Raw genomic sequence first — 21,972 nt, 5'->3', positions numbered from 1 at the left:
TGTTTTCATTCCTGGTCTTTCCTTTAGTATAAAGACTGAGATGGAACAAAAAAAAGGAGAAGAAATGTGAGTCATGATCAAAGTCTGCCTCTGCTCGGTTGAGTTTTGTGACTCTCGGACAGGAACCAGAAAGTTTTGATCAAATGGGGTAATGACGAGAAGTCTGATCTGCTTGTGTGCTCTGCTTTCCTTGACAATTTTTTTGTCAAATTTTGAAATTGATACGTTTCACCAAAGCTTAATATATGGCTCAGAGCAAAGTATAAAAAATTATGAAAATTGATAATATAAATGAAGACACAGTAGGCATGCATATTTTAAATGCTCTGTTTCAAAGTGGAAAATATTGACAAGAACTACTGCAATCTTAAATTTCATAATGGAAAACACTTTATTTGGTCTCATAGATTCTGAAAGGAGATTACTGTGATTGCTTAAAGTTGGTTTCAACCAAAGGTTGATACCAACCCTACTCTGCGTATTTGCCGAAGTGCAGTGATAACGTAGCAAATCAGTAAACTGATCTGCAGCTTTAAACAATTCAATGGCTGGATTTTGTCACTGATTTTCGAGAGGAACTGCTGTAAAACTATGTGTGCCGCTTCTGTACAATTTCAAGTTAATGGTTTTCAAGAGCGTTGCCGTCCTTGTACACAAACTGAACAGCACTGATTGGGTCAGGTCCACAGTTTTGTTAAAAAATAAAAGCAAGTTGGAAGGCTCTGGCTCACACACAAAAACCATCTGACCCAGGTCACAGTAATCCTCCAGACCCCATTAAGGTGGGCTGAGCTTGTGGCAGTCTACGATCAAGGGCCTATATAAGCCCTTGATCTTTTCCGCTATGTCATTGTACGTTTCATTGGAATTTTATGCAACAGGCCAGCAACAAAGTACTGCATAATATTTAACTAGATGGGGAAAAAAAGTGATATAAAATGCTATTTTTACAATCCAAAATCAAAAGAATTTAATTTGCAATTGAACTCAGATAGCTCTTATCATAATATTAAGTCTAACATTAAAAAGTTAGACAATGTTCAAGGGGTAAGCAAACTTTTGCAAGTCTCCGTATTTGTCCTAAATTTGTCAAACAGGAGCTGACGCTCTTAGAAGATGCACTTTCTAAAAGGTTGTGATTGTTGTCTCCCCAGTGTTCTGTCCTTCACACCTTCCAGCTTTTCTCCTGCACAAGCGAAAAGCAGAACTTTAAACGACTTCTTTTGCTTTTTGGTATTTACTTTTCAGTCTGACACGTGGTAGCAGGGTTAAATCAAAACAGCTCCCTTGAAGCTGGGGAGCTTAAGATTATTTGGATGCGTTTTTGATTGGGGTACAACCAGAAAGTCCCCTGAGTCTGAATAAGATGAAAATGAAAAAAATAAAAAACTGAAAGAAAAGGGATGGTGAGGTTGTAGACAACACCTGTAATGCTACTTTCATACAACCTCCAAACCTGAGATAGTTTTTACAGAATGGGTCAGCTGATTTGAAACTTATGCTCAGCATGTGGCTCTGCTAACACTGTTTGACACGCTGACAGTAGCGATTAGCATCATTGTCATTTCACATTCTTGCCTCACGGCTGATTCTGCTTTGAGGGAACTCTGAGAGCTCTTCAAACCAACAACAGTACAGAACAAGGACTATTGAATAAACACATCCATACAAGCGTTCTAATTTATCTATTATAGTAATGTCATCCTATCAACATTTGTCTCCAGCTCCTTTCACAGTCTTTCCAAAAGAGATATATTTGCTCTGTCCTGATCATACTTATCCTTGGGCTCATTAACACTGATAACTAGACTTACCGGCTTGCTGAGTACGTCCCCTGGTCGGAGGACTGCGGGGTCCGTCACCAGCAGCGTTGAAGGGGGCCACACTGATCATGTATGTGGTGTAGCCAGTCAGGTTCTTTAGTTTCACCCCTCTCTCTGGCATGAAAAGGGTCCGCAATCGCTCTGTCTCATTCTTACGCTGGAACTCCCAAAAGTAAATCTAGAAGGAATATCGCAAATGTACTTAAATGTTACATACTGTATTTACAGCTGTTTCTGTCAGAAAAAAAAATATTAATGAAAGAAAAGTTAAATAAATTTTCAACATTTTATAGGTCTCCACAAGCAAATTTCAAAATGTTCTGTTAATAAGAACAGCTTATTTAATGACCTATTTAAAAAGGAAGAGTGACCATAAAACCACATTTAATGTTCTACATTTTGCCTTCCTGTCATATTTTCAAGTCTAGCTCCCTGATTAGAAGCAGCTAGTATAGATCCATAGAAACCTAGTTTTCTTTTCAATAGCTTATTACATAGACAGTGCTTCCTTAGACTGAATTTTGAAGAGCCTTCCTGATTGTAAAAAATAGCAAACATTCAGTCACAACTTCCACAACAAAGGATGTGATCGTCGCAACCATTTTGTTAGAAATAGTGAAATTAATTATCACAAAAAAGATTGAAATTTTGAGTTTCTGGCCAGTTGATCAAGCATACCATTTGGGTGATTGTGGCAACCAGCAAATGTCTTAATGGATCTATAATACATACGAGTGAAAATCTAATGATTTTTCTTTAATGCATCATTATGTAATGCATAGCATACATAAGTGGACCAGTAAAACATTTAGCACTTGACAGGATGGGAATCTGACCTTATAGCCCTGGATATCACCATTCTGTGCATTCAATGGTGGAGGGTCCCATGTAATGTCCAACTGAGTAGCTGTTGCTGACTGGATGGCAACATTCTGCGGTGGGGCTGTGGGAACTGTCACAACCCCCCCCCCAAAAAAAAACAGTTAAACAAACTACAAGTGACAGTTGTACTGACATGCAGATATACAAACATGAATCAAGAACAAAGTCTCTTAGTAAAATGTTTTAATAGTATTTATTGAGGTCTGTGCTTGTAAAATGACAAAATGTATGAAAGGTTGCCCAAACTATCTCCATCTTTTGGTATTTTCTTGAAATGTACATTTATTTCTCATATAAAATGTGTTGCAGCTTCAAGTACATGCACTCCAATACTCAAATGCACCCTAAATATTCTACTGACACATCAAAAGGGTTTGTACAATATCATACTAATCTGCAGCTCACAAAAGTAACCAAAGAAACACACATACCTGCCTCTCCAACAAATACCTCCTGGGGTGGGCTACTGGGCCCCTCGCCCACAGCGTTGTACACACTCATGCGTATCTCATAGCGCTTGTGTTTACTTAGCTCTGCAGCAAAAGGAAACAATTTCACATGTAAGGTTAGGAGGTACCAAACATTAGTCTGAGCTGTATGGGTAGCCATTTCTCCTTTTAACAGGACAGTCTGATTGCACATTCACTGACAACTGGTCAAACAATTAGCTAAAATCAACGAATTTCTTTTTCATTTATTTAAAATAGTTCTGTAACGTAAAAGGTAGAGAGAGTAAAGCGGTGCGAATATTTGAGTACGGATTCACTTTCTTCCCTGATAAAAAGCATTTGTATGAAGGCATTGCAGTTATCACCAGCCAAATGTGTTAATTTATTTTGAATTTAATTAACACATTTTTTATTATGGTTACTGGAACCATAATAAAAATTCAATAGAAAATAAGATTTTGAATTGTATTTATTTGCAAATTTCATCTGTGTGTGATTCTGTTTTTATGGTGATGTTTGTGTGATACAGAAACTTACTGTCCAGCTCGTACTGAATGAGAGTTGGATCACTTAGATTCCGGATGGTGTAGGGGGCTGAGAAAAAAAACAAAAAAACAGAGGCAATTAAAAAAAACAAATTATAAAAAAAATAACAAAAAACATTGGGCTTATCAAGAGGAACAGGCATCACAGTTCAAAGTCCAGCACTTTCCCTGTTGATTGGAGCAGTACTGTTTTCATACAACCCACCCTAAACAGTCCCAGAGATCATGGCTGTAAATTAGCCTGGGAATGACTCAACAAGAGTCAAATTACAGGCCATGCTGCACAGAGTGGTGGAAACAGAGTGGCTCCTGAGTAAACCTAATAATAGCCTGTGGCTGATAACCACTGATCACAAGATGAAATGTTTTGCTGTGAAGTGTCAAGACCGTTGGGGATATGTTGGCAACAGAATGGGTCTGTGTGACAGTTTTCCTCTAATGGAAATAATGGTGCTGCTGACATAGGAATAATCAGCCAAGACAGAGTTTTATAATTACGTGTTACTGGAGTAAAGTGTGGAAAGCGCACCTTTCTTTGAACTAATCTGTATTTAGAATTTCTCTCTGCTGCTGATTCATAATCCTTCTTTATAAAATGCAAGACGGAGAGTCTTTTAAAAGAAAATATCATGCAATGCATACTTTAATTCTATGGTTTCAGTATCAGCGTATAATAAGTAGGTCAATTTTTTTTATTAAACCATGTTTTACCACATCATTAATGAATGTTTGAAATAAAGAAAGTAAAATGGAATGACTATGTGTAAAAAAAAAAAACAAAATAAAAAAAGTACACATCTACTTAAAGATTTAATATTATTAAACAAATGCACTTGATAAGGTTTGATACTTTTTAACATAAAGGTGTAGAATGAAGGTTAAGACAGCACTAAGGTATAAAGCAAACATTCACATTAGGGAGGTATTGTATTTTCCGGACTATAGAGCGCACCCCACTGTAAACTGCATCCACAAAGTTGAACCACACCCCCCAAAAAAAAAACAACTGGAAACGTACATAGGGCTATAAGCCGCTGATATCTCCGCCACTCTCTGTTTTCCACAAGGACGCAGCAGAGGGCTCTGTCCTTAATAAATATGCTATTAAGGACGCAGCCCTGCATCTCCAACGCCAAACCATGGATTCGTTCACAGCGAGCTTACCTGCAATGGCTATCGATCTGTACTGCCAGATCGATAGCCTTCAACTTAAAAGCGGCATCATATGAACTTCTTCGTGTTGTTTCCATGATGAGCATGTATGAGTTTAAGAATATTTCTCCGTCGTGCCTTCTGCTAACATGTGCTTGTTCTAAATGAAAATCAGCATTTTCTTCTTTGATTACCAATTTTGACTTCCAATGATTCACTTCCTGCTAAAGAGCCCCCTGGTGGTTGAAGAAAATCCACAGAAAAGCCCCACCGGGCTACAAGCCGTGGGAAAAAAGTACAGTCCGAAAAATACGGTAAGTGTTACTGCCCACCAATATAGGAATGGTTATAAGGCAACCCTTAAGCATTTTATTTACAAGTGTACATTTGCTCTTAGGGTGTGGAATTGAATTCACAACCTTAAAATTACAAGATGACTACTTTCTTCATTGAGCCACAGTCACGCCATAAAAGGACAATGATTTGCTTAACAAGAAGATATTTTCTCTATCACCAATATGCCAGCAAAGCTCAGGTTTGAAAAGTTTAATCTGAATGAACCACAAGAACTCTGGAACAATGTCCTTTGTTAATGAGACAAATTTCTGCAAAGCAGGAATTAAAAGCTCCTAAATACTTGGGCGTACTGTGCGTGTTCCGTGATCTGTGCTGACTGCATGCACATTACCTGTGGACGGTCGAGTTTTCCTAATCAAACCTTTCGATTTCCTACATTTCTTGTGACAAATTCCTTCATTTCCCACAATCCACATGGATGCTAGAAAAATTGATGAGCTAGTTGGGCACCTACTCCCGCTTCTTCTCTACGAGGGCAGTCACTGTACACTTGTTAGTGTGGCACAGAGTGGCAGTCTAGCTACTGCGCATCCTTGCAACTGTTTGCGTCAACTCTCAACCTTAGTGCGGTGTTGGATGTTTTGTTGGTCACATCCAACAAAACAGTTGGATGTGAACACTGTTTCCCGACACCAATTACACAGCCATAAAAATTCACCTTTGTGCGGACATGTCCGAAGCACATTCGTATTGAGCAGAGTACAGGTGGCATAAAGTACACCCGAGTATGTGGGGAACTTTAGAAACTTACATTAATCAATCTGTGCTATTGCATACTCTGTTAATAAATGTTTCTCCTCACCGTTTAGCTCAGCCCATGAGGATAGACTGTTGACTGTGTGAATGTAATTGCGGAGACGGTCATAAAGCAGTTCACGGTAGCGAATCCGAAATCCCAGTAAGATTCCATTGATCTTCTCCTCAGCAGGTGGCTAAGGGGAGAAAAATGAGAAGTTGAGGAAAAAAACCCAAAAAACCCCGGCATAGACATCTGATTTTACTGTGAAATGTTACTTAATCGTCATATGAGTTGTTTCTAAATAGACATTACTAAGAGGCTTTTTTAGAGAAAAGAAAGATGGAAAAATCTTTGCCTCTAAGACAGAGTGCTTTCCCACATGTTAAGTGATGTAGAGAAACCCCCCTTGGCTGAACATGAGTCAACAGGCCCAGAGGGAAAGGAAGAGAGAAAAACAAGCAACTTTCTATCCTCATAAACTCTACAAGTGTTCATAAAAGTAAAACTGTCTCTACGTGCCTCCTGTTTTCCTCTTTATGAGCTGTTAATTCAGGTATGAGTGCAACGGGAGGGGTGTTTTTATATTACAGAGTGCAGCGTCTTACTGCCAAAGTCTGTATTCTGTAAGTACAGGGTTTGGACTCTCATGGCCTCTTATTAGAGGTAACTTTCTCAGACTTTAATTGATTCTGCAGTCAGTAAAACAAGGGGGAAAAAATCCGTTCTGCCGTCTGCTCTTACCTGCCAGCGGATCAGCACAGACGTAGTTGTGTGCGGCGTGACAGAGAGGATTGTTGGTGCTTCGTCTGGCACTGAGGCAATAAAAGCGAGATAGATTAGCTAAATTGACTTGAAAATGCGCACTATTCAGCCAGCTAAATCTGTCCACGAGCTGAGGCATTCAGGGAGAGTAAACACACACAGGAGCCAACACACAGGAGAAGCATTGACTGCTGAGTTACAAATAGTAGTGAGAAAAGATCAGGAGCGATACATTTCTTCAGCTGGCTGCAGCACAACATGGCTGGCTTTTGTTTAGCAGAGATTTAACGACAGCTCCCGTGTCTTGAGGAATCACAGATGGAGCACGCTTAATCAATCTCTGCTATTGCTAGCAGGGTCCACATCATGACAAAGGACTAATTCATGCAAACATTGAGAAGCTAAAACTGAAAGAGGACTCACGCAATATTTTCTGACTCGTGTTCTACTTTTCTAATTTATTTAAAAGGAGGCCATTTATAAGCACTTACTTATTTCCTGTTCCTCAAGAAAGTATTTTTTGATATATGACAAAGACTTAAAAAACTATCCCTAAAAATTATATAAAGTGAGCTATGAAACATTATTTGACTCTTTAAAAATGTCTGCTTTTGTCATTGGAATGAAAGTGAAATGCTGTTCTCAAATGCTGATTAATGTAAATCTAAGCACACCAAAATGACCATAATAATTACATTTATCTGTCTTTTTCAATCACGGATTAGATCTTCTGGAAGGTTGTCAGTTTGTTAGGTCACCTAGCAATGGCTCTCAAATCTCATTTATTCTCATTTTCACCATCTCATGGGAAAAATCGCTATATAAATCTTTATTGTCAGAACTCACATTTGAGCAGGAGACTTTGAGGTCACTACTTAGGTGCTGGGTGGACCTTGTATCATGAATTTGACATTCCAAACAAATCATCACTCTTCCTCAATTTTTAACTGACTTTTGAACTTATCTAGTTTACTTTAATCCTTTTTTTTTATTATTTCTCAATTTCAGACATACTTATTTGAGCTAAAAACTTAAAGTTGAGAAGAATAAGTTGCAAAAACTATGGGATGTGCCTTAGAAGGAAACATTTATGAAATTTAGAGATGACTGGTGGATTTTTACTCTTTTCCACCTTCACCTCAACCTACTAAATATTTAAAGACAAAACTTTATACTTTTAACATTCCCAAAATAAATAAAATATAATATAGAACCTTACCATCCTGTAGAGTTGTGATAGCTTCACTCTCCTCACTGTACTCACTGTCCCCAATGTCATTAGTAGCTTTTACTCTGAACTGGTAAGAAGTAAAAGGTTTTAGCCTGAAAAAGAGAAGTAACATTAAGTTCCTCAATATTAGTAAAAAAAAATGCACCACATGTAGCTAAGAAATAACTGTCTGAGAAACTAACCACATAACCTAAAATTAAGCCAAATTGAAACAACAAAAACAACTTCATTTTTTTTCCAATTTTCAGTTTAATTTACACTGTTTTCACAGTGTAACAGAATTTGATTAAAACTGAAAAAACACTAAAATAAGATTAGCAGATCATTAGATTATAAAGTGACATTTCACTTTTACAATATTTTCCATGAAAACACGACAGACAGAAAACCAAAATTCAGTGAAAGACTTTACTCAGAAGCTTTCATCTGAAAATCTAACTCTACCTGGACACTTTGTAGGATGTAGCCTCGTGGTTGACAGAGGCGGAGTGCACCGTCCAGTTTTTCTCAGGCAGCTCTTTCTGCTGCACGGTGTAGTAACGCACTGGGGACAGCCCGTCACTTCCTGGCTCCCAGGAGAGCAGCACATGACGGGCCTGAACATCCTTCTGAGGGACAACTGGGCGGCTGGTGGGCTGTGGACGAGCTGGAACAACCGGAGGCAGAAGTAAGGGGAAACAAACTGAGTCAAAAAAAAAGTTAATCAGGGGGGAGCCCAGATGGACAACAGAAACAAGATGAATAATCAATAAATTAAATAAGATTCTCTGTTCCAGCTTCTTTATTTGTGGTGCTAAACCACATTTAATGGTCAACTTGACTGATCTCTCTTTCACCAGCTTATTTGCAAACCATTTCCACTCAGTTTTCTTACATAGGAGGTTAAATGTAATTTGACCTGTGTCAACCTTTAACGTCACATTTCCATGTATAAAATAAATTAGCCTTCACGCTTGTGGATGCATGGATGGCTTTATTTAAAATGGCTTTGGAATACATTCTTGATACAGGTGCAGAAATCTTAAACAGGTTTATCTATGCTCTTGTTATTGTTATGCTATTGATTATACTCATACAAATACAACTGTTTCAATTTGGAGTACAACATATTACTATAAAAAACATGTAATACGCATATCTTTCTACTGAAAAGTGGGTGAAATCAGCATTAAAATTTCCTGATAGATGGCTATGCTGACACTGGTCTTGATAAATCATAGTGCACCAACACCAGCAGATACTATGGCTTCTCAAATTATCTAATCATCTATGTAAACTTGATGCTGGACATCAAGTAACTCTGACTTGTACGTCTCCACTCGGCCTACAAGATCTGTGACCTGGAGTTACAATTGAAATGTAAAGTTTTCATTCATTTCAGAAGTGACCACTGAACAACAATCCAGTTAGCTCAGGAGTAACAATATTAGAATTTCACTCAAATACATTCATTTAATGGCATGTTGATTTGAAAATGGTAGACAGGAAATACAAGGTGATTGGTTGATAAATGTGCCAAAGAAACGCTTTCCCTTACACTAAAAATAGGATGGATGTGAGTAGCAAATTTTAGATTTCCTAAATCGTTTTCCAAGTGTAACGGTTCTGACAGAGTAAACAATTATCCACATGCCTTGAAGAAAAGAGATAAATGCAGCATCAGAGTACATCTAATAAATACCTGGAGCGCACAGACACTCTTTTTAGTAAACACATCTGCTCAGTGGACTGCTGACTGGAAAATTAATGACTAGAAGTGGAGGGAAGGCTTAGAGCATCTTCCAACAAGTCGAGACACGTATCCATGACTGCTCGGTAAGCATAACTTGAATGTATCACATTTAGCACAAATCTTGCTGTTATTGCTTTAAAATTGGTCTCAATCATTACAAATTCATCTAATTTGAACCCAGCCTGAAGTTCACACTTACCTCTTTTCTCTGTGGTCACAACTAGGGCCTCGGCTGCATCACCCCAACCTTTCCTGGTTTGGGCTGTGATGCGAAATACATAGACAGATTCCGGTTTCAGGCTGGTCACGGTGTACTGACGAGTGCTGGGGTTCAGGACGTCTACTGTGGCTGCGTTGCTGTTAGTGGAGTTCAGGTGGTAAGTGATCTGGTAGGCTAGAGAGGAAAAATGGATAAGTGAAGCTACAATAAATATAAGTTATTTCATTTTTCTCCATCTTCCCTTGCAATGATAACAAACTAAGTTTTTGTCCCAGATGATATGATTCCATTTGCATCTGCCCTTGCCTGCTGCTTTGCTTTGTAAGGCCCACTGTGGATTTGAAACTGAATTACACACCAGATGTACAACAAATCACAGTTGCACAAGGAAATCCCCAGCAAGTTTAGGAGGGAGGTAAACTCCCCTTTCTGCAATGTTGAAACATGACAAAATTTAATTTCCCCTGTTGGACATTGCCATGTCAGTTTAGTCAACAATAGCATTAGAACAATATGTTGGGAGTAATTCAGAACTACATCTGTGCTTCTCTTTGCTTTCAGGTGTGTAACCTCAAACAAGTGCAGTTCTAGATTCAGTTATGGTTTTTATCATCCATCTACATTTAGAAATAATAAAAAAATATTTCCAAAATATGAAAGAATTTTGAGTGTTACTAACCAAGTATGATGCCGTTGGGCTGTGCAGGTGACTGCCAAATTAACCGGACAGAAGTGGTCCGTACTTCAGGAAAGAGGATACCAACAGGAGGCCCTGGTACTACAGGAAAACAGCAGGAAACAAAACCCATTCGGTTTCAGTTCAAAACTAACGTACATGTATATATACTTCTTATGCTTCCTAAAGATATAATTGTTCATAATTCTCTATAGTGCTATCCAATCATTCTTTGCAGATTTTGGCTGCTTTTCAACCAACAAGTAACTGCAAACTTTGCACAAAAAGTAGAGAAATGTTTTTTTTTGTGCTTAATATTTTCTTGTTGAAACAATTCTTCTTAGAAAAAAATATTATACCATTGGAAATCTTGATTATATCCCTTCAATTGTGCCAAATTTGCAAGAAAATGCATTTACTGACTGAGAGGTAAAGTTTAGTTGGTTGCTCCAACATGCTAAACAGTTTTTGGTGGTGGTATTGTGATAATGTGGGGCATTGACACCCTCTCACTTGAACAGCCAATAGATCAACAATAAATTACACATACTGTAGCTGGCAGTCATTTTTTAAAATTTTTTCTGTTTTTGCCCTAGAATATCATATAAAATATGAAAGATAATACAGACTGACAGAACAGGGTATTTTCACCAGTAGGCTGATTCCTAAAGCTCTTTTAGCAGAAAACCTAGCATACAGTGAATGATGCCCCTCTCATGACTTGGTAAAAAATGCCAGATAATTTTCTGTTACATAACGATCCATGTTCCAATAGCCTTTATATGTCATAGATAATCCTTTTAGGCTTGACACTCCTCCATCTGTCCACTCTTCACTTTTCTCAATTTAACACAATGCTATAATGCTCAGTATCAAAGATTGGATATTCATCCATGCATTAACAGTCTATGCCAATGCATCCCTATGCAGGGAACTGTGGTGCCTCTCTCCAGTGGTGATTGGGTGAAAATAATGATCCTTGCACACTCTTATACCTAAGGGCAATGTAGAGTGAGTCGCTAATGCTTGTTTTTGGACTATGGGGGGATTCAAAACTCCGAGCACAAACTCACAACCCAATTTGAATAACTGGCATGTACATTGCGAGTGAATCTGTACCATCATCCAAAGTCCTCTCAAGGATTGGCGGAGAGCTCGGTCGTCCATCTCCAATCCGAGTGAAAGCCAGAACCTGGATCTCATACAGCACGTATTTCCCCAAACTGGTCAGCTGGACACTGTGGGAGGCATTCCCTTCCACCATCCAGAAACGGACAGCGCTGTCAGAATCCTTCTCCTTATACATCACCTGATCCAAGCAAGGAAACCAGGAGTACAAGTTCAGAGGGAAGTGAATTTGCAAATTAGTGAAGACAAACTGACACTGTGCTGCTTTGCACCCTGCACAGAAAAGATGACATTTCTGCAAGCTAATTAGATTTCTCTGGTCTTTCAGCAAATAAATAATTGGAGAGGTGCTGTTAAACATTAAAGCAGAAAAATACCTTATAGCCAAGAATGAGGCCGTTCCTGTCGGGCTCAGGAACTTCAATCCAACGCACCAGGATGCTGCTGGAGGTGGTGGCAAAGGCGGATACATTCGTGGGTCCACATGAAGGGACTGGAAAATAAAGAATGTGGAGGTCAAAATCACAAGGGCTAATCAGTGTATTTAAATTTCTGCAGTTTTATAAAAGAAAAGACATTTAAGTGTTTATATTTCCTTTCCAAAACCTCTTTAGTTAAGTTTCCACTCATCTGCAGACATAACAGCAGATTTAAAAAAATTTGTTAACAGACTTGGAAAAAAATGTGTTTTCTATATTTAAAGTCATATGTTTCCCATTATCCACATTCTCTCCATTCTACTCTAGCCAGCATCTGCTACATTACAAGAAAGCATAAGTGAGGAGCAGAAAGGCATTGTCTAAGCCTAAACTGAGGTGTGGTATATAAAAAGGAGAGTCTGAGTGTGTCTTTTAATGAATTAAACATATGGCGCAGTGTGAACCATTGCTCCATACCTCTAATTTGACTACTAATGAAGATACTCTGAACAGATGCTGAAAATGCAGATATGCAAAAGTTATAAAGGGGATTTTCTTTCCCCTAGCAAAGTTGGAGCGAACAGGATGTCTGCCTTTCTCCACTGAGGCATTCTTCACACACCTTTTTCTTCCTTTAAAAGATGGCAAGCTCACTCACCAGATTCCCTTGTCCTGCCTCTGACCGGCTGGCTCCATGGTCCAAACCCGATGCCATTGCGGCCCTGGACCCTAACTTCATACTCCGTCCACTCCTCCAGGTCTTCAATGGTAAATTCCCTCTCCAGACGGTCATTGATGATGTGGGTCAGACCACGGCCCTGTGAGCCGACGCGGTAGTACTGGACCCTGTAGCCCACTTGCTCTGCGATCCCATTGTATTCCCATTCAGGCAGAGGCTGCGTTGCAAAAATATGAAAAACAAAAGTGACAGTATTTTCTAGACAGAATTGATCATTTCCACATAGGCCTAAAGCACCTTCAACAGAACCATTGTGAAGACCAAGGAGCACACCAGTAAGGTCAGGGATACAAATGTGAAAAGGTTTATTAGGTTGTAAAAAAAATAATCCAAGCTATAAACTTTTAAATTTAAAAATGTTGAATTTTTTTCTAATATTTATACAATGAACACTACAATATGCTGATATTTTTTTAAATTTATTTTCACTTTAAGATTATGCTTCTATAAGAAAAGATAAAATGATTTAAGACTTGTTTTAATACATGTTCCCCAGTGGTACTATACAGATTGTGTTGTCCGTGTCACTTACCATCCATCGCAACCAGAGGCTGGTCTCGCTGGCTGTGCGAAGCGTGACATTGGCGGGGGCCATGTCTGGAGGAGCTGAAAGAGTCTGAATCTTTCTGGATGACTGGCTTGGAGGACTACTGCCCACTATGTTTACTTGGCGCATCCGGAATCTAACATTCGGAAACATTGCTGGATCATCATCATGCAACTTCTAAAAAATGCCTGACCAACCATTTCTATGCAGCTCGCAGGTTTTAACATGAGATTTTATGCTTCTAAACAGAGATCAAAGCCTTTGAATTTAAACACCATATAAATATGGTGAGAGGAAACTTATCTGTGTTAATACCTGAATGTGCAACAGAATAATGTGTTGTGTCCACGATGAAATGTAAACTGGCAGTAGTTATTAGAACGAGAAAAGCTACAGTTCCTATTGATCTTCAGGGACTGGCTCATTCAATTTGGTGAACTAAATGTGATCAGGGAAAACAAACAGACCGAATAAAAATAAGCATTATAAGCACAGTGGAAAATAACCAAACAGATCTTGCATTCAATTTAAAGACAAAGAAATTAAGAAGAGCTCCAGGAATAAAAGGAAATTAGCTGAGTTCAAGGAGAACAAGTACACTTTAATTAGCGATTTTGTCACATTTTTGCACAATCTTAATTGGAAGAGAGCATGATGAAGAGATGCTTCATTCCAAACAACTGTTTTGCCTCTATAATAATGCAAACTGCTCAGAGAGCAATAACAACTGAAAGAAAGAACAGCACGGTAAGTAGCAGGGTTCCTACTGGATTACTTTGGAAACATGTATATTTTTTAATACTCTAAACTACTGTGTAAAAGTTGCATCCATTCATCCATGCACCCAAACATCACTTTTCATATATAAAACCTGCTATAGATATGTCATAAATCTATCGTGAGCTTTTTTTTTAGCTTACAGCTTAAAACAGACTGATTGCTCTGAAAATTTGAGACAATTATGTTGATTTTCAGTAAGAATTGTTTTTCAACCCTGTTATGAAGGCAAATACTCACAGAGCACATACACTAGCAAATAGAAACATTCAATATCTGTCAGGATTTAAAACAGCAGGGAAAAGAGGAGAGATTCAGCAGATTAGTGGAAAGAAAAAAAACACGGAGAAAACTTGTAATGGATAGCAGTGCAGAATCTGTAAACCATCTGGAGTCTGTCTGATGGTCTGGCCACACACTGTCTCTAATGACAGAGGGGCTTTAGTGTATATTGAATTGGCCTGATGATTGTGACAGGGTATAACATCAGCTAAACAGTTAGAGTTACATTTTTTTTTTTACAGCACAGATGGACAATTACCCATCAAATGCAGTCACAGGCTTCATGGAGGATGACATGAAGTCTGAGTAATTTTGTGTAATTCCACAACCGGATCTCAAACAAACCAGTGTGTTTGGCTTTGATACAGAGTGATGACATTTTTAGACAAAGCCAATAAAGCAAATTGAAACTCTTCTTGTGCAGAGGAGAGGGGGAATAATGGAATTAATTTTTAGGTGATTTTGATGTCCTCCATATTTTAACAAACTTCTTTGTTAGAGTATCCTCTAGAAAGTGCAAATGCAACAGCCTGTTAATTTATTAGTACTTGTCCCAGAACAGAGAATAATTGGACTTGTGTTATCATTTTAAAGTCCTGTAATTCTATAGTTTATTCTATTTTATTCAAACACTTTGTTTAATGTGCAATGAAGAAAATCTGCACCTCCACCTCACTTTTTTTCGGCATTAAAAAGCTTATGACATACGTTTTCTGAATGTTTGACCATTCTCCTTATCAAAAATGATGGACTTTATTTAAATGTGTTGGTTTTCTGGCACTGACACAGCTTCTAAACATGGTCCATAAATTTTAATAGGGTTGAGGTCAAAGCTATTCCAGAAGCTGAACATAGCCTACTTTATCCATTTCAGCCCCCCTTGGGACGCGTTTGGGATTATTCTACAGTTGGAACACCTGGAACACATTGTGTCCCAGTTTAAACAACCCAGTTGTTGATATGTGGCGAAGTTGAAGAATTTGGAGGAATCCTTCTTTCTTCATTATTTGATGCGGTGCAACCACCTGCAGTGAAAAAGTTCCACAGCATGTTGCCACCCCCACCACACTGACTGTTGGTACTGTGTGGGCTTTTTCAGATTTCAGTAAAGTTGGAAGGTGTCGACTTTTGAGCAGAGGTTTTTATAGTTAGCAGCGTCTCAGTTCTTTCAGAGTGAACAGTGACACTGGTGTTAAATACATTTCCAGTTTGGAGCAGGCTTGAACTTTGGTTGCTCTTGGACTGTTCCTCAAAACTGACCAATGTTTGTCTAGGAGTGACAGTTTGGGCCATATATGTTTGAAACTTAGCACAGATGGGTGTCAGTCTGGATTGTGGTCCCAGATATGACTATGTGTGTGTATGTGTGTGTATTTTGTTTTTGTGTCCTATGGCTCATGCCTACGAGCTGATAAAAACTGGCACCAGGTCAGGATTCTAGGATAGCAAAGGAAGTCAAGGTGAAATGTTGTGTGTTACCTATAAAGAGTGTACGGGTTGAGACCAGGCACCTCCAAAGAGCGAGCCTCAGGTTCATTTGACACCTGATGAACTGTCACCCAGTCCTCATTTTCTCCTACCATCCCAACCTGCAAGGAAGACAGCAGAGCAGTGGTGAGTGAGCTCTGAAAGTCTCCAACAGTCCACCAGATCTCTAGTCCCTCGCTAAAGTATTCATAGCACTCACACATTTCCACAAAACTTTGTCATATTAATCAGTTACTGGTTTGTTGAATAATTTTTGATTGTGTTTATAGCTGCTCATCTTTTCGGTTATATCTTCACCACCTGCACACATGTAGATGTTGAAATTGTGGCCTGTTCATTTTTGAAGTTAGATGAATTTAGGTTTGGACTTTGATTGGTCCAGCACTAAGCCATTAACTAAACCATTCAATTGTAGCTCTGGGTGTGTGTTTATATGTCCTATTGGAAGGTAAACCTCAAGCCCAGTCACAATTCTTTTGCAGCCCCCAAAAAAGATTATGTGATTGCCCTACATTTACATCCATCCATCTTACTGTAAACTCCAAACAGTTTCACCACACATAGCATTTTGCATGTAGGTCAAAATGCTTAGTACTGGTCTGATATGATGAGAAAACCTGCTATATGTTTGTTCTGTCCTTTATGTGGCTTGTGCCAAGCTATAAACATTTTCTTATGACCCGATTTGTGTGAAGAAAAACCAGGATTGTCAGGTTTGATTTTTCCATTTTCAGGTAACGGGACATTTTGTCATAACTCTGCGTTAAAGTTACACTTAGACCTCTGAAGCCTTTACATAACAGCTGTATTAACAGGTCAATGTCAATGTCAACTTAATTTTCATAGCACATTTAAAACCATTCTAAGCCAGGCACAACATGTAAGATGCCAAAGAAAGAAACACAAAAAAAATCTGTAAAAAAAAAAAAAAATCATAAAAAGAGCAACAAAAATATATTGCAAGTCCAGTTAGAAGAGCAGGCCAAGAGCTATTAAAAAAATTGAAAATAAATCAGAAAATCTCTACAACTATTTAGGAGAATGATTCAAACTCATCTTGTATAAAAGGTCAAAGGAAAAAGTGAATCTTTATTGGACTTTTAAAGATCTTTACTGACTGAGCACTGTGTATTTGTAGGTTGTTACAAGGAATAGGGAAAACAACAGGTCACTTGTGTTTTTTGTATCCTTCTACTGGGAACATTTACTAGAACTGCCCTGCTGAGTGCAGATGTACTAAGATTAAATGACAGATGTGAACTTTAATACTTAATTGATACCACTAAGGAAATTGTTTGCCCTAGAATTTATTTAGAAAAATCACACGAGAGAGGTTTAATGAAAATGCATAAAATTTTTTGTCAGATTTCCACCAACTTCAAAATTATTTGCAACTATGTGTTGGTCCATCAAATAAATCTCAATAAGATACGCTGAAGTCTGTGGTTGTTACATGAAAAAATATAATAAAAAAAAATTGATGCAGAAGGTGAAAATATTTTACTGTATATACTCGGGAAAAGATAATCATGCATGATGGTTGTCATTTTTGAGGGTTTATTCTTGATTTGCAGTTTTATGCTTGGCTCACCTGGGCTTCTACCAGCCAACGGGAAATGGATGTTTTTCCGTCATAGCCGGGTTTGAACTGCAGGTTGACTGAGCGCGGACCGATGTTGGTTATTGCAATGTTGGTGGGAGGGCCGGGAAGCTCTGTAAGACAGCAAAGACAACAGAAAACAGAGAGAGAAAAAAATCCCTTTTAATACCTTGTCCTTTGCTGCCTTTCATATAAGGTGGTTCTTATTAGCAAAATTCATCAACCACACTGCCCTCTTGTGGCGGTACAAATACTGAACACAAGTGGATTTTGTCAGCCATTATTCTTATTTTTATTTATTTTACACCCCCCAAATTCAGCTAAGACATTAAAGTCAAATTAGATTCGTAACAGGGTTTTATACACAGCATACGGACAGAGACAAAGCTATAAAAGCCAATTACACAGGAGAGACGTGGAGACTTGATTCAATCTGATACCATGATTATTTACACTTGAGTTGAATAAAGAATACAAATGGATTATTGACGGGTAATCCGGGAAAGGAAAACAAATCTGAAAAGATAACTTTTGTGTGCGTCCATGTCTAACGTTTTTGATTCTGTGTCTCTCTAGGCAGGTTTGTGTGACAGTCAAACTCTTTTTTTCATGCCTCATGTTTATTTTCCTCTGGACAAATAAAAAATTTACCATTCCATATTGAAATTTCAAAGCAGAATATAGCTTCCATGAATCCAAGAGGAAGACATTAACGTCAAACAGTGGCATACAGAAGTACCTTCATATTTAAAAAAAGATATAATCACTCCCCTTGGCATACTTAAACATTTTTTCCCCTAAGATTGCTCAAATGCGAGAATATTTACTCCCGATGAAACGCAGGTTATATGTCTTGTGGTAAAATCACCACCTTGAAAATTATTTGCATGACGAATTATTGAGGTTGCTTTTAGCTCAATCGTTATGGTACAGTTGCAGGCACATAGGCGTTTTCTTTATGCACATACAATGGGGGTAATTGCCATTCTGGGGACTATAACTGCTGCACCGAAGTCTGCTCTCAATATAACAGCCTGTCATTTCCGAGATTTCACAGATGTACGGCGTCTGAATGCAGCTCCAGTAATTGCCGCTGGCATTGTGCTCCTGTTTCAAGAGTTTGCAAATATGAAACCATTAAAGACTGTAATTGCCCCTAATCTTCCCATGAGAGCCAATATTTTGTGTATGTGTGCCAGATGTGTGTGTGTGTGTGTGTGTATTTATATATATTACACACACACACACACACACACATATATATATATATATATATGAAATATTTCATATTCTTTGGTTCTGTCCCAAATGGGGTGACAGAAATGAGAATTTATTGTGTCTGCTAGAAGGCGAAAAATGGACCTCTTTCACCTGGTTCGGTGTGAAGCAGTAAATCTGAAACAAAAGGAAGTGTTGGGGAAACTTTCCAAGCTGTTTGTTGATTACAATGGGCAAGCCTACAATTCTGTCCTGTGGATTAGTTGAGCATGGTTGAAATTTGTGATTGGAATTTGGATGTGCAAGAACAAACTGCTCATGGGCAGAAATGGGCAGAAAGGTAGTTACTCAGCTTTATTTTGCAGTGTGGTATTTTTCCCTTCTACAGCTTGTATTTATGAGTACCAAATAAGTCATGTCCTCGTTTTTATAACAGGTCATTGTCAGTATGGGTACACTTCGGAGCCTATAAATGCAACCATTCAATCTCCTCTAAAGGACTCTCTCCAAATGTTGAAAATTAAATACTGATGGAAACTGGTTCACTGGAGTCTGTTTTACAAACCAACAATGAAAGACACTTTAAAGACAAGTCAGTAACATGTGCCATAGATTTCCTGTAAAAACAAACAAAAAAAAAGTGATTTTTTTCTATTAGAATAATGAGATCCAATAATAAAGCGAACAGTTAAAGTAAATAAATGTGTGCTGTGGGAAACAAACTGAAACACAGAGTGAGTTGGTTGTAGTTTTACAAAGCCCAACTTTACTGTAAGAGCTTTTATATGAACCACACATCAGCCAATGAGAAAATGTCCTTGATTAACTGATCATCAGCAAGTGTGTTTGCCTTTATAAAATTATAAGGTTTCACAGTTCACTGGTTAACCTGTGTGCCTGGGTGAAAGATGTCAGCATTGACCTTAGAGAATCAACGGTCGCTTCCCATCACTCTGGAGATGGTCAAAAAGCCATTTCCAAACTATTCTATCATTCTATGGCGAGAAAGATCATTCCATAAATGAAAAAAAAAATTAAGCATTTAGTAGGAATAACATTGATGAAATGTTTTTAGAATAAATTTATTACAATGTTTACATCTTTGGTCACTGACCTGGTGGGACCCCAGAGGAGATGGTAGAGGAGGACAGCTGGCCTTGGCCCTTGGAGGTCATTCCTGCCACTTCGATAGTGTACGTAGTGAGAGCGGTAAGGCCCGTGACCCTGTACTCAAGGGTGACATTTGGCAGGTAGTGCGTGACTCTCGTGTTTGTCCGGTTGAACTCCTCCCATGAAATGCGGTATCCTGACACAGCAGCAGAAACGGGTTAAACAGAGCATGGGTCGTTGCTGTGAAAATTCTGCAGTGGTTTTACAACAATGGCAACCCTCAGCTCGCTGCTGTGGGGAAAGCTAACAGAAATATTAAATTAACTTCATCAAAAATTGAATATAGCAAATTTAATCAGCAAGTGATTATACCTCCCCGTGCTCACACATCCTCCATACAGACTCACACACACACACACGCTCAACCTCTCAAAGTTAATGTAATTTGCTCCTTGGCCAGCAGCTCTTTTCATGTGATTGCATAAAGCATTAAAGCAGCATTTCTTGCCAAATCAGTAATCTCACATGGCATGTCGGTGTTGTCTCCTGGGACTGTGCGGCACATTAAAATGTCCTGGGAAAATTTTTAAAATATGTATATTCTTAAGGTATGTACATAATACTACAGTATGTATATATTTTGTATTATTTGTTCTTAAATAAAATAAACTTGCACTATGAATGAAAAATGCAAAAGTGCTCCTATCCTGTTTAATTGTGCTACATTTTAACATATTACACCTATAAACTTTAACATATTTTATGAGGATTTTATGTGGAAGGTCAATGAAGAGTAGTGCATTACTGTGAAATACAAACGAAATAATAAATGGGTTTCAAATGATCTTACAAATAAAAGTCGGAGAACTTTGGGATGTGTTTGTATCAGTTACTACTCCATCCCTGGCTCTATGTTTAGGGCTGTTGTGTAGATGGAAGCAGAACCTTTGCCCCAGTGTCAAGTTCTTTTCAGTCTCTAATTGGTTTTGTCTCAGGAATGCCTTGATTTTAGCTCCATCCATCTTCCCGTTATCTCTCACTATCTTACCGGTCAGATTTTCCTCCTGGCCTGAGGACATCTGCGGCTCTTCCAGTGTAACCACTGGCATCTTTGGTGGTTCTCTAATTAATGCTGTCATTTCCCAGTTTAGATGGAAAGCATGTGTTGGTAAAACTGCAGGTGTGCAACAATCTTTCCTATTTTCGAATGATGGATTGAACACCTCTAAGGCTTTCACAGAATAGCCACATTGTGTAAGTTGTTCTGTGACCGCATTACACCATGTTCCACATTATTATGCAAGTGATATTTTCTCAGATTTTCTTAAATGGTCAATGCAAATGATGGTCAGTCTAATTTTCAAGTCATGAACTATTACAGTATAAATCAAATTTTACTGAACAAAGCTCCCCATGAGAACAGTATTTTTTTTCAAAAATAACAAACTCAAAATGCACTGTTGAAAACAGCAGATTTTCTAAACATTTTATGGATTATAAAGAACTGCAAAAGGTCATTCTTTGAATGTTCAGCATTAAGTGGTCACATGTACTAAAATCAAAAGCTATTTCAATCAAAAACATCTTAACAGACCGAGTTACATGTTAGCATCGGACCCCTTCTTTAATATCACCTGAACAATTCTTGCATCCATTGAACTTGTGAATTTGTGGAAAGTTTCTGCTTGAATTTCTTTGCAGGATGTCGGAATACCTTCCCAGAGCTGCTGTTTTGATATGAACTGCATTCCACCCTCAGATCTTCTGCTTGAGGAAACTCCAAAGGTTCTCAATAGAGTTGAGGTCAGAGGAGGATCTTGACCACACCATGAGTTTCTCCCCTTTCATGCCCATAGCAGCCAATGACACAGTGGTATTCCTTGCAGCATGAGATGGTGCATTTCATGCATGAAGATGATTTTGTTACGGAAGTTACAGTTCTTCTTTTTGAACCATGAAAGAAAGTGATCGGTCAAAAAGTCCATAAACTTTGCTGAGGTCATTTTAACACCTACGAGGACTCTAAAGGGGCCGACCAGCTCTCTCCCCATGATTTCGACCCAAAAAATGACTCCATCACCTCCTTGCTGACGTCA

At 38.4% G+C, this 21,972-nt stretch overlaps 1 protein-coding gene across 6 annotated transcripts in view; it reads right to left on the bottom strand.

Moving 5' to 3' along the window:
• sdk2 (sidekick cell adhesion molecule 2) overlaps positions 1 to 21,972 on the bottom strand; it is a 321,139-nt gene that overhangs the window by 24,313 nt on the left and 274,854 nt on the right. For all 6 annotated transcript variants that reach the window (XM_023341209.1, XM_023341207.1, XM_023341210.1 and 3 more), the window contains exons 21-37: positions 19,881 to 20,072; positions 17,540 to 17,661; positions 15,940 to 16,049; positions 13,387 to 13,537; positions 12,774 to 13,011; positions 12,074 to 12,189; positions 11,688 to 11,877; positions 10,572 to 10,670; positions 9,872 to 10,066; positions 8,385 to 8,586; positions 7,929 to 8,032; positions 6,689 to 6,759; positions 6,011 to 6,140; positions 3,692 to 3,748; positions 3,137 to 3,238; positions 2,660 to 2,775; positions 1,815 to 2,001 (exon numbers count right to left, since the gene is read on the bottom strand). In XM_023341209.1, the coding sequence (XP_023196977.1) occupies positions 1,815 to 2,001; positions 2,660 to 2,775; positions 3,137 to 3,238; positions 3,692 to 3,748; positions 6,011 to 6,140; positions 6,689 to 6,759; positions 7,929 to 8,032; positions 8,385 to 8,586; positions 9,872 to 10,066; positions 10,572 to 10,670; positions 11,688 to 11,877; positions 12,074 to 12,189; positions 12,774 to 13,011; positions 13,387 to 13,537; positions 15,940 to 16,049; positions 17,540 to 17,661; positions 19,881 to 20,072 (2,382 nt within the window). The remainder of the gene's footprint in view (positions 1 to 1,814; positions 2,002 to 2,659; positions 2,776 to 3,136; positions 3,239 to 3,691; positions 3,749 to 6,010; positions 6,141 to 6,688; positions 6,760 to 7,928; positions 8,033 to 8,384; positions 8,587 to 9,871; positions 10,067 to 10,571; positions 10,671 to 11,687; positions 11,878 to 12,073; positions 12,190 to 12,773; positions 13,012 to 13,386; positions 13,538 to 15,939; positions 16,050 to 17,539; positions 17,662 to 19,880; positions 20,073 to 21,972) is intronic.

Source organism: Xiphophorus maculatus, chromosome 10 (assembly GCF_002775205.1).
Source record: "Xiphophorus maculatus strain JP 163 A chromosome 10, X_maculatus-5.0-male, whole genome shotgun sequence".
In the NCBI taxonomy this organism is placed as follows: domain Eukaryota; kingdom Metazoa; phylum Chordata; class Actinopteri; order Cyprinodontiformes; family Poeciliidae; genus Xiphophorus; species Xiphophorus maculatus.
Note: the sequence above shows the minus strand (reverse complement) of the source record. Positions and strands in the feature narration are given on the sequence as shown.